Genomic DNA, 12,355 nt, shown 5'->3' on the forward strand with positions numbered 1-12,355 from the left:
ACACAGCTGACCCACATGGACTGACTGGATCATTTTTAAAACCGTGGGCCACACGTGATCCACGTATCCTGAAAAGACGAGAAGAAAAATCGTGGGCCTCATATGACCCAGGCGGCCAGAACGGACTTTTCTTTAATCGTGGGCCACAGATGATCCACGTGGCCTGAACAGACTTCTTTAAAAATCGTGGGCAACAGGTGAGCCACATGGACTCAATGGATAATTTTTGAAATCGTGGGCCACAGCTGACCCACGTGGCCAAAACGGACTTATGTTTAACCGTGGGCCACAGGTGACGTACGTAGGCCGAATGGGGATCTTTTTTAACTCCCTGGGCCACCGGTGACCCACGTGGCATGAACTGACAAGAAAAAAAACCGTGGGCCACCGGTGACCCACGTGGCCTGAACGGACGGGTACAAAACCGGGGCCCACCGGTGACCACGGTGGCCTGAACGGACAGGTACAAAAACTATTGGCCACTGATGACCCAGGTGGCCTGAAAGGACTTTTCTTTAACCGTGGGACACAGCTGACCCACATGGACTGACTGGATCATTTTTAAAACCGTGGGCCACAAGTATCCTGAAAAGACGAGAAGAAAAATCGTGGGCCTCATATGACCCACGCGGCCAGAACGGACTTTTCTTTAATCGTGGGCCACAGATGACCCACGTGGCCTGAACAGACTTGTTTAAAAATCGTGGGCAACAGGTGACCCACATGGACTCAATGGATCATTTTTGAAATCGTGGGCCACAGCTGACCCACGTGGCCAAAACGGACTTATGTTCAACCGTGGGCCACAGGTGACGTACGTAGGCCGAATGGGGATCTTTTTTAACTCCCTGGGCCACCGGTGACCCACGTGGCATGAACTGACAAGAAAAAAAACCGTGGGCCACCGGTGACTCACGTGGCCTGAACGGACGGGTACAAAACCGGGGCCCACCGGTGACCACGGTGGCCTGAACGGACAGGTACAAAAATTATTGGCCACTGGTGACCCAGGTGGCCTGAAAGGACTTTTCTTTAACCGTGGGACACAGCTGACCCACATGGACTGACTGGATCATTTTTAAAACCGTGGGCCACACGTGATCCACGTATCCTGAAAAGACGAGAAGAAAAATCGTGGGCCTCATATGAGCCACGCGGCCAGAACGGACTTTTCTTTAATCGTGGGCCACAGATGATCCACGTGGCCTGAACAGACTTCTTTAAAAATCGTGGGCAACAGGTGAGCCACATGGACTCAATGGATAATTTTTGAAATCGTGGGCCACAGCTGACCCACGTGGCCAAAACGGATTTATGTTTAACCGTGGACCACAGGTGACGTACGTAGGCCGAATGGGGATTTTTTTTAACTCCCTGGGCCACCGCTGACCCACGTGGCATGAACTGACAAGAAAAAAAACCGTGGGCCACCGGTGACCCACGTGGCCTGAACGGACGGGTACAAAACCGGGGCCCACCGGTGACCACGGTGGCCTGAACGGACAGGTACAAAAACTATTGGCCACTGATGACCCAGGTGGCCTGAAAGGACTTTTCTTTAACCGTGGGACACAGCTGACCCACATGGACTGACTGGATCATTTTTAAAACCGTGGGCCACACGTGATCCACGTATCCTGAAAAGACGAGAAGAAAAATCGTGGGCCTCATATGACCCACGCGGCCAGAACGGACTTTTCTTTAATCGTGGGCCACAGATGACCCACGTGGCCTGAACAGACTTGTTTAAAAATCGTGGGCAACAGGTGACCCACATGGACTCAATGGATCATTTTTGAAATCGTGGGCCACAGCTGACCCACGTGGCCAAAACGGACTTATGTTCAACCGTGGGCCACAGGTGACGTACGTAGGCCGAATGGGGATCTTTTTTAACTCCCTGGGCCACCGGTAACCCACGTGGGCTGAACTGACAAGAAAAAAAACCGTGGGCCACCGGTGACCCACGTGGCCTGAACGGACGGGTACAAAACCGGGGCCCACCGGTGACCACGGTGGCCTGAACGGACAGGTACAAAAACTATTGGCCACTGGTGACCCAGGTGGCCTGAAAGGACTTTTCTTTAACCGTGGGACACAGCTGACCCACATGGACTGACTGGATCATTTTTAAAACCGTGGGCCACACGAGATCCACGTATCCTGAAAAGACGAGAAGAAAAATCGTGGGCCTCATATGACCCACGCGGCCAGAACGGACTTTTCTTTAATCGTGGGCCACAGATGATCCACGTGGCCTGAACAGACTTCTTTAAAAATCGTGGGCAACAGGCGAGCCACATGGACTCTATGGATAATTTTTGAAATCGTGGGCCACAGCTGACCCACGTGGCCAAAACGGACTTATGTTTAACCGTGGGCCACAGGTGACGTACGTAGGCCGAATGGGGATCTTTTTTAACTCCCTGGGCCACCGGTGACCCACGTGGCATGAACTGACAAGAAAAAAAACCGTGGGCCACCGGTGACCCACGTGGCCTGAACGGACGGGTACAAAACCGGGGCCCACCGGTGACCACGGTGGCCTGAACGGACAGGTACAAAAACTATTGGCCACTGATGACCCAGGTGGCCTGAAAGGACTTTTCTTTAACCGTGGGACACAGCTGACCCACATGGACTGACTGGATCATTTTTAAAACCGTGGGCCACACGTGATCCACGTATCCTGAAAAGACGATAAGAAAAATCGTGGGCCTCATATGACCCACGCGGCCAGAACGGACTTTTCTTTAATCGTGGGCCACAGATGATCCACGTGGCCTGAACAGACTTCTTTAAAAATCGTGGGCAACAGGTGAGCCACATGGACTCAATGGATAATTTTTGAAATCGTGGGCCACAGCTGACCCACGTGGCCAAAACGGACTTATGTTTAACCGTGGGCCACAGGTGACGTACGTAGGCCGAATGGGGATCTTTTTTAACTCCCTGGGCCACCGGTGACCCACGTGGCATGAACTGACAAGAAAAAAAACCGTGGGCCACCGGTGACCCACGTGGCCTGAACGGACGGGTACAAAACCGGGGCCCACCGGTGACCACGGTGGCCTGAACGGACAGGTACAAAAACTATTGGCCACTGATGACCCAGGTGGCCTGAAAGGACTTTTCTTTAACCGTGGGACACAGCTGACCCACATGGACTGACTGGATCATTTTTAAAACCGTGGGCCACACGTATCCTGAAAAGACGAGAAGAAAAATCGTGGGCCTCATATGAGCCACGCGGCCAGAACGGACTTTTCTTTAACCGTGGGCCACAGATGATCCACGTGGCCTGAACAGACTTCTTTAAAAATCGTGGGCAACAGGTGACCCACATGGACTCAATGGATCATTTTTGAAATCGTGGGCCACAGCTGACCCACGTGGCCAAAACGGACTTATGTTTAACCGTGGGCCACAGGTGACGTACGTGGGCCGAATGGGGATCTTTTTTAACTCCCTGTGCCACCGGTGACCCACGTGGCCTGAACGGACGGGTACAAAACCGGGGCCCACCGGTGACCACGGTGGCCTGAACGGACAGGTACAAAAACTGTTGGCCACCCAGGTGGCCTGAAAGGACTTTTCTTTAACCGTGGGCCACAGATGACCCACATGGACTGACTGGATCTTTTTTAAAACCGTGGGTCACCGGTGGCACAGGTCGTTAAAAAAGATCCCCATTTGTTCCATGTGTGTCTCCTGTGGTCCACGGTTAAAAAACGAATTATTCTTTCTCTTTCTTTTGTGGAATTGAACTAATTTTTATTATTATTATTATTATTATTATTATTATTATTATTATTGTTATTATTATTATTATTATTTCTTTTTTTTTCTTAATTCTCAATTTTTTGTTCTTTTTCTCTTTCTTTTTCTATTTCTTTTTTTTCTTCTCTTTTTTTTCTATTTCTTCTTGTACATAATGTTAAAATTTTAATAAGCGCTTGGAAACTAATATTTATATTTATCGTCGTAAAGGCATTTCTCATTTGCGCGTTTCTATTACCAATCCATCTACCGTCAATTTTTCAAAAGAAATACGATCACTTTTTCTTCTTGATTGACACGTTGATTGTAACGCTGATGGAAGGAAAAAAAAATCTGTCACAAGAGGAATAAAAAAAAAAAAGAAATATATATATATACAACATACATACATACATATATATATATATATATATATATATATATATAAATGTTTGTCATACTGTGGTATGACAGGCAATTCGTTCGTCCACGTCGTATTCGTTAAAAACGATAAATACAATACGACAAATGAATAACATTCGAATCGTACAAAAAATTCGATTCGTCGATTATTCCGCTTTACTTGATAATATTAATTTATCGTTGATAAAATAAAATATTAAATAAAAGGAAAATCTATATCCGTGATTAACGAACGTATTCACATTTATAATAAATCTCTATCAATCACAATGCTAAAGCGAACGACGTTATACTGAATCGTATTGGATTGTACAAAAAGAAAGAGAAAAAAAAAAGAAAAGAAAAAGAAAAAAAAAAAGAAAAAGAAAAAAAAGAAGAGTAAAAGAAAGGAAGAAGAGACTTTTTTTTTAACAAAATAAAAACTAATGAATATTCCCAAATACGTTAGAACACGTTGAACACATTGTTTTATTGTGCGTCAAGAGCATGAAACTCTGATAATCGCATAAATATTAAATATATTTGTATCATGAAATTTCATCGATTCCGATATTACAATTTACAATGTTTTATCGTTATTTAATTTTATTCATACCTTAAGTCGTATTCATATAACCTAAAAAAAAAAAAAAAAAAAAAAAAAGAAAAAAAAAGCGTATAAAGATCGATAAGACCAATTATTGTACTCGGAATATTAAAGTGCACTTATATTGAATTATTGCTTTGCCTTTTCTTTTTCTTTTTCTTTTCCCCCGCTTGTTTTTTTGTTTTTTTTTTTTTTTTTTTTTTTTCTTATTTATCATCTCTAGCTTTGTCATTATTGCGTTTGGGATAATGATCGATCCATTTTCTATAAGTAGTATTCATCGTTTCTTCTACGACATAATCTATAGGATGTACTATAAGCGGTACAGATAATAAACCGACAATCGTCGGTAACCAAGGATTCTTTAAAATTAAGTTAGTTGCATTTTTTTGTGCATATTGTACTGCCACACAAAGTCTGTTAATAGTAAAACCTGGAATTATGACGGATGCAAATGATTGCCATAATAAAGTGTCCGCAGTTGATAGCATAACATGTTTCATCTTTTGCGAAGTTTGATCATTCTGTAAATAAAAACGATTTTAAATATATACATATATGTATATATATATATATTTTTTTTTTAATTTTAATAACAGATAAAACCATTTTACCTGATACACGTGATAACCTTTATCTATCGTATCAGCTAAGACATAACCAGAAGAAATAACATAAGTTAACCATACAACAGATCTTGGAATCATGTGTCGAAATGCCTCTCCGACTTCATTAGCATAACCTAATATAATAATAACCTAATATAATAATATAACGAATAATATCAATTGAATGGAATGAATAATATCGATTTTATTTATTAAATGTAATATTTTCTAATCAATGAAATTGTAAACAGCAGAAGAAAAGTTGAAACGATTAATAAATATTGAAATGACATTGATTAATAATTTCATTAATATTACCTAAATATCTTATAGGAGTATCACGATACAGATCTATCTTTCCATCTTTACTAACCATCGTGGAATTAGTATATTTATCTAGCCAACTTTTCGATGTTATTCACATAATCTTTGTCATCTAACCTCTTCAAAGATATATTTGTAAAAGACGTCAATCCATTCTGTAAAATATATACATAATAATTAAGTAAATGCATTAATAATAATGACATATGTTTCTACGTGATATAACTTGTAATAATTATTATTAATTTTTCTTCAAAAGACAAACACATAACAAACAATTACCACTTACTTTGACACTATATTTCGTAGTAAAGTAATAATACGCATAGTAATACAGTACCATCTGAAATCTTCTAATTGGCCGCTGGTTAATACAACAGCGCCATCTGCAACCTTCTGATTGGTTATTTCTTAATACTACAGCGCCATCTGTAACCTTCTGATAGGCTCTTTTGTGATGCCATAGCGCCGTCTACAACTTTCATCGATTGAACGAAAGATAAGATTAAAGTTATTGTTTAAGATGGTGGTATCCTTGTTATAAAAAATATTTTAAATCCTTACCTCGTTCGCAAAAAGATTACACAATGCTCACGCAATTAAAGATTATTTATATTAAAAATTCGTGAATCATTTAAGTGTTATATAAATAACATATCATAACTTTAAAATCTTTAATATCAATCAGATTATATAATTTGACAAATATTATTTCACACTTATTTAGTAGTAAACAAAATATATAAATTTATACGTCGCGATGTGCATTCAACAAAAAAAGATATTAATTATTAATTATCGTAAAAGAATGATAAGATGTCATCTGTATAAAAGTCAAAGTTAGTTATAAGAATTACCAATAATAACATAACCTCAATATTTCAACCAAATGATTTCTATTTTAATTTTTTATATTAGAAGTTAATATTTATATTTGTACATATACATATATATATATATATACATATATATATATATATGTTTATTTAAAAAATTATCAAATATAAATATGTGGATGTTAGAATTATTAGATATTGATTTAATAAAAGAATACTTGAATGATCAAATTAATGAATTAGTTTGTTGGTGGTATTATTATATCAAAGAAATTTCTTGGCAATTGTTAATAGCTTTTCTCGCGTACATTTGCGTTTGTATATTTTTCTATGTAATCTTAAAAAGAGTTAATCATAGTGCGTGGCAACTTCCTGGTCCTCCCCGTAGAATATTATTAGTTACTGCTCATCCAGATGATGAAGTTATGTTTTTTGGACCTATGATATATTGGGTCACTCGATCAGAGATCAGCAATATATATCTACTATGCTTTTCTTTTGGTATATATATATTTATATATATATATATATATTTATATAGAATTATTTTATAATATTATATATAATTTAATTGAAATGTTTATTGAAATAGTTACAAGTTGAGTGCACAAACATTGTATCTATTGATGTTTATAAGTCTTATTGTAGGTGGAAATAAACAGAGGAAAGAAGAATTATGGAATTGTACGAAATTACTCGGTATACCAGAAGCAAATGTTACAATTATAATGTAAGTAATAGTATTTATCAACGCGTTTCATATAAATTTCATCAACAATTATCAAATTGATAAATTAATGTATAGGAGCAGCGAATTACCGGACAGTCAATCTATAAAATGGCCTGTCGATGTTTTAGCTGAAAGTATATTACATTATATAGAGAGCTATAAGATTGATGCTGTTATTACTTTTGATAAATATGGTGTAAGCAAGCATAAAAATCATATCTCTCTCTATTTTGCAATTGCTGCTTTATGTATTGAAAAAAAAGTCCCAACTTGTTAGTATCATTAATATTTAATTATAATTAATTTAACAATAACCAATTGTGAATAACGAGTAGTGCAAATGAATTGCAGATTGCAAGTTATATGCGTTGGAATCTGTGAACATTGCTAGAAAATATGTACAGCTCTTAGATTTACCAATCAGTTTACTTTCTGCATCATATTGGTATTTACTTACGTATGAACAAAGAAAAAATATAAGAGTAAGTTCGAATATATTCACAAAAAATTTTTCTAACAAGCAAATATGAAAAAATTTTTCCTTTTGTTAGTTTTCTGTTTTTTTTTTTTTTTTTTTTTTCTTCCCCCGAATATTAAAGATATATTTTTCTCACTTTATAGAACGCCATGAAAGCACACAAGTCTCAATATGTTTGGTATAGAAAATTATATATGATATTTTCACGATATACATTTATTAACACACTGCAAGAAATCAGTGCGCTCGATCTCGAATTGGATTTTCAATTTGATGACGAGTATATACAAACCAATTAAATATCTGTACAAAATGAAAGTGATAATTGTAAATAAAAAAAAAAAAAAAAAAAAAAAAAATAATAATAATAATAATAATAATAATAATAATAATAATAATAATAAATTAAATTTGTTTATACCAATGATTACTTGGAAATATAATTGTTCAAAAATTCTTATGCATTATGTTCAACTTAATTATTTCTTTTCTTTTATTTTTTTTTCTTTTCTCTTTCTTTTTATCTTTTTTTTATTTTTGTAATACATCATAATATACAAGTGCTTTTAAACCGTATATATATATATATATATATATAAAGTATAAGAAACAAAATTAATTGATATAATTTAATTTACCAAATCGATGTGCAACTCTCTTTACATTACATATTTATAATGTAATAATAAAAATTAATTTTGTACTGAATATGTAATACATATAATCAGTCTGTTAGTTAAGTCATTATAGAATATAATACATATAAATATATATTTCTCAAAATTAAAACACACAAATGTGTGTGTGTGTGTGTGTGTGTGTGTGTGTGTGTGTGTGTGTGTGTGTGTGTATTAATAAATCAAGTAGGCAAAGAAATATCCATAAGTCAGACTTAGTTTTATATGTATATTATTAAAAAATTTCTCTCTTTTCTTTTTTTTTTTTTTTTCCTTTATCTTTTTAAACATTAACATTCAATAAACATGTTATTTATTTCTTTTCTTTTTTAATAATTCAATTTTTTTCATTAATAATTTGGCACTTTTTGCACACCCAAGTATTTCTTTATATTAAATTATATTGTCCTTTCATTATTAATTATTATTGAAATTGTGCTTTGTATTGATTAATACACTAATAGATGATTATTATAAAGACAATATATATATGTGTCAATATATATATATATATATAACATATAATATATATATATATAATTATTCATCAATAAAATATACTATTTTGAGAATCATTATTTCTTATATTTTTTATGACTGTAATATATATACTTTTTAGAATTTACTAAAAAAAAAAGAAATTGTTATATATATATATAAAATAATAATAATTTTAATTTAATGAACACACAAATAATAACAAGTAAAAAACAAAAAAAAAATAAAAGAGAAGGTAGCGAAATAAAATGATTACTTGGAATAATTTATAATATAATAAAATATGAGATATATTTTTCAGGATATGTCTATTCATTTTTATGAATACTTTGTGCATATATCTCTTTCTATCTTAATAATATATTGTCGAGTTTTATATAACATTCATAGATTATATATCTCTGAAGTCATTAATCATTGTATCTTTTATAGATTACTTATTATAATAAAAAAATATTGAAAAATAAAAATTAAAATAAATGATAATATACTATTAAACGATATACAAAAAAAAAAACAAAAAAAAAAAAGGAAAAAGAAAAACTTAAGGAATGTAAAAAAAAATAAAATGCTTACAAGACAGTCGCAGATTAATGGACGGCATAGAGTATTCCCGCAAGATCCTCTGAATCAGTAAACTACTGCGACTAATATTCGATAAGTAGAATACTGAGTAATAGGTACAATGAAAGATTAATGAATTAATGTTGTCAATCCAGTTCTGAATTTTTATAAGCTTCTATAGGATAGAAGCAGTCAACGTTATAATGGATTCATAGCGAAGATCTCACGGGCTGTATCCTAGAATCTATCTTTAGCATGATGATGAGAGCTTAAAGTTCCCATTCCAGGTTGCGGAGAATCTGGATCACCAGGATCTTGAAGATATTGTAATTCTTGTAATTCTTGAAATTTTTCATGATCACGTATGTGCGCATAATTGGCAGACAAACACATTAAATAATGCGTTAAACTTAGGATTGCCAATATTGCGGCAATTGTTGCCAAAATAAACATCACTTCTGCATTTTGAACGAAATCTTTACAAAAGAGTTTGACTTCTTGAGATCCGCAAACTTTCATGTCTTCCGTTCTTGTATTATTTGGAAATAGAAAACCTATATAAAAAAAAAAAAAAATATATATATATATATATAAATAAGAAATAAATTATTCTATCGTATCGTTAAGCTTACATTATTTATATATTTATTATATTATATATTAAGCTTATATTATTTATATATAGAAAAAAAAAGATAGAATGAAAATGTACAATAGCTTACTGAATTGAGTAAAATCGATGCATTGATCGAGAGACTGAACACGAGGATTACTGCACAATCCCCAAAATATAGTAAACAGAAATGTGATTACAATTAAAATTGCAAATATAACAAGCCAGATCAATTGCGATACGTATGTAATGGTCATGAACTGAAAAAAAATTCAATCTATATACTTAATTGGTTCATGAAGTTTATGATAAAATGCATAAATAAGAAAATATATAATATCTACTCACAACAGCACATGAAATTCGACCTCCTACTCTAGATCGCCATGCTCTATATACTTTATGTCTTGTTGCACCTGTTGCAAGACAACCAACGCATAAAATCATGAAGCCTAAAGCAGCCATGCTAGCTCCTATTATAGCAAGAACCAATTGTAATGCTTCTAACCAGCCAAGTCTCAAATGAAATACCTTTGAAAAATATTAATATGAAAATATATATATATATATTATATATTTTAACATCAATGCTATTAGGTTGGAAACTATGAAACGGGCAGTTTTTGTTTAGTTTTTTTTTTATTTTCATTCAACGCCCGTTTCATAGTTTCCAACCTAATATATAAGTATTAGGTTGGAAATTATGAAAGGGGCGGTTTTTTGTTTAGTTTTTTTTTATTTTCATTCAACGCCCATTTCATAGTTTCCAACCTAATATTTAAAATATTTAGAGGTTATAAAACAAATAACATATATATATATACCTGATCCATCATAAGAGAACATATAGTAACACCTCTGTACATAGTGCCACAAAATATTCCAACACCCAAACAACACATAATAGTTGCTATAAGAGTTGCATAAGGCACTCTGGCCATACAATCATTGCACATGTTTCCTAAAATGAAATAACATTTAATCTTAATTATCAACAATAATATTGTCATTTTATCATTGACTAAAAATTAATGTTTTCTTATATATATATATATATATATATATAAATGATTGGGTTAAGATATAATGAAACTTACGATAAGATTTATTTTCTAAATGACTTTCATACAGGCTATGTTCTGAATATCTTCCTAAACTTATGTCACTTAGAAAATTTCTACGCAATGGTAAAAATTCAGAGATCTCATTTAATCTATTTTCCGACATTATTATAAAATAAAATATACAATGTCTATGTTACAACTATGACAAGAATGATTGGATTCATCAATGAGTCAACCATTCAAGACTTACTCATAGATAAGATTAGGAAAAAAAAAAAATAATGCATTTAACAGAACTTGTAACTTTATCGATTTCAGTACGACGAAAACGTTCGAAGTGAACGTATTATCGGTTAATAATATATTTTATACGGATATATATATAAATTTAAAGATAACATATTGCAAATGCTTACCCATGTTAACAGCGATATAGAGAGGTTAGGATTGTTCCTATTCTCAAGATTACAAACTCGGAACCTTAATTGAGATCTCGATAAAATGGTGAACGCCTGTTTTAGTGAATGACATCCCACTTGTCTTTTCTAATTGACCTTTAACACGTCACGTTATCTTATTTACTTCGTCAAGTAATTTTTTGATTCTGACAGTTCGTCTTTTGTTCGACAATCGTCTACGACCACGTCCGACGACGAAGACGACGATGACCAGGACCATCTGTGTACGTTTATTTTTGATTGCAAAATAATTTTTTGTTTATATATATATATATATATATATATATATATATATATATATATATATATAAACAAAAATATAGATATATATTTTAAAAAATATATGTATATATTTTTTTTTTCTTTATTTTATAAAAAAAATTTATATACACATGCATAAACTGCGTAAGACGATAAATTCGCAAATTCAAAATGATATGATGTTTTTCTTTCTTCTTCTTTTTTTTTAACTTTTTTTTTTTTATATTTATTTATTCATTTCTTTTTTCTTTTTTTTTTTTTTTTTTTTTTTTTTTTCTTTTAATAACCCAAATTTGATCCTAAATAAGAGAAAATATTGTAATACTTACGAAATCAAATATGGCCGAGTAATATGGCGACCATGGTGGATTTCATTATTTCTGGTTTTATAATAATGATTTGTGCCAATTAACGAATACAGTGGTATAAAATTATTGACCGATTTCGAGGAAGAAATTTATTTCTTTTTTCATTTT

General features: G+C 33.4%; 3 protein-coding genes across 5 annotated transcripts; 1 reads left to right on the forward strand and 2 right to left on the reverse strand.

The window, feature by feature from the left end:
• Positions 1–4,938: 4,938 nt before the first annotated feature.
• LOC118446681 (mitochondrial fission process protein 1) lies at positions 4,939–6,035 on the reverse strand. Of its 2 annotated transcripts, XM_035877623.2 has the most exons (4): positions 5,990–6,035; positions 5,695–5,855; positions 5,383–5,510; positions 4,939–5,292 (listed from the first exon to the last, which is right to left on the reverse strand). In XM_035877623.2, the coding sequence occupies exons 2-4, from the start codon at positions 5,750–5,752 to the stop codon at positions 4,975–4,977; spliced, it is 504 nt and encodes a 167-aa protein (XP_035733516.1). In that variant the 5' UTR covers positions 5,753–5,855; positions 5,990–6,035; the 3' UTR covers positions 4,939–4,974. The 2 variants fall into 2 exon arrangements, with proteins under 2 accessions (XP_035733516.1, XP_035733517.1); XM_035877624.2 differs by lacking the exon at positions 5,990–6,035 and having other exon boundaries at positions 5,383–5,526; positions 5,695–5,832.
• A 170-nt stretch (positions 6,036–6,205) lies between these two features.
• PIG-L (phosphatidylinositol glycan anchor biosynthesis class L) lies at positions 6,206–8,200 on the forward strand. Its single transcript, XM_035877622.2, has 5 exons — positions 6,206–7,037; positions 7,185–7,266; positions 7,342–7,538; positions 7,618–7,748; positions 7,888–8,200. The coding sequence occupies exons 1-5, from the start codon at positions 6,710–6,712 to the stop codon at positions 8,041–8,043; spliced, it is 894 nt and encodes a 297-aa protein (XP_035733515.1). The 5' UTR covers positions 6,206–6,709; the 3' UTR covers positions 8,044–8,200.
• Positions 8,201–9,175: 975 nt separating this feature from the next.
• M6 (neuronal membrane glycoprotein M6) lies at positions 9,176–12,254 on the reverse strand. 2 transcript variants are annotated; one of them, XM_035877520.2, is made up of 6 exons: positions 12,209–12,254; positions 11,577–11,838; positions 10,921–11,057; positions 10,445–10,627; positions 10,206–10,356; positions 9,183–10,037 (listed from the first exon to the last, which is right to left on the reverse strand). In XM_035877520.2, the coding sequence occupies exons 2-6, from the start codon at positions 11,578–11,580 to the stop codon at positions 9,721–9,723; spliced, it is 792 nt and encodes a 263-aa protein (XP_035733413.1). In that variant the 5' UTR covers positions 11,581–11,838; positions 12,209–12,254; the 3' UTR covers positions 9,183–9,720. The 2 variants fall into 2 exon arrangements, with proteins under 2 accessions (XP_035733412.1, XP_035733413.1); XM_035877519.2 differs by lacking the exons at positions 11,577–11,838; positions 12,209–12,254 and adding an exon at positions 11,194–11,388 and having other exon boundaries at positions 9,176–10,037.
• Positions 12,255–12,355: the final 101 nt, after the last annotated feature.

This window comes from Vespa mandarinia, chromosome 25 (genome assembly GCF_050613455.1).
Source record: "Vespa mandarinia isolate Hongniang chromosome 25, ASM5061345v1, whole genome shotgun sequence".
In the NCBI taxonomy this organism is placed as follows: domain Eukaryota; kingdom Metazoa; phylum Arthropoda; class Insecta; order Hymenoptera; family Vespidae; genus Vespa; species Vespa mandarinia.

What these genes read in the sequence shown, in the direction of transcription:
- LOC118446681 (XM_035877623.2), bottom strand. Translation starts at nt 5,752, where the DNA reads ATGGTTAGTAAAGATGGAAAGATAGATCTGTATCGTGATACTCCTATA. An exon ending in TACTCCTATAAGATATTTAG is followed by an intron (nt 5,511 to 5,694) that starts GTAATATTAATG and finishes TTATTATATTAG; the next exon opens with GTTATGCTAATGAAGTCGGA. An exon ending in AAGGTTATCACGTGTATCAG is followed by an intron (nt 5,293 to 5,382) that starts GTAAAATGGTTT and finishes TTTTATTTACAG; the next exon opens with AATGATCAAACTTCGCAAAA.
- PIG-L (XM_035877622.2), top strand. Translation starts at nt 6,710, where the DNA reads ATGTGGATGTTAGAATTATTAGATATTGATTTAATAAAAGAATACTTG. An exon ending in TCTACTATGCTTTTCTTTTG is followed by an intron (nt 7,038 to 7,184) that starts GTATATATATAT and finishes GTCTTATTGTAG; the next exon opens with GTGGAAATAAACAGAGGAAA. An exon ending in AACAAAGAAAAAATATAAGA is followed by an intron (nt 7,749 to 7,887) that starts GTAAGTTCGAAT and finishes CTCACTTTATAG; the next exon opens with AACGCCATGAAAGCACACAA.
- M6 (XM_035877519.2), bottom strand. Translation starts at nt 11,323, where the DNA reads ATGTCGGAAAATAGATTAAATGAGATCTCTGAATTTTTACCATTGCGT. An exon ending in GTTCTCTTATGATGGATCAG is followed by an intron (nt 10,628 to 10,920) that starts GTATATATATAT and finishes TATTTTTCAAAG; the next exon opens with GTATTTCATTTGAGACTTGG. An exon ending in CATCGATTTTACTCAATTCA is followed by an intron (nt 10,038 to 10,205) that starts GTAAGCTATTGT and finishes TTTTTTATATAG; the next exon opens with GTTTTCTATTTCCAAATAAT.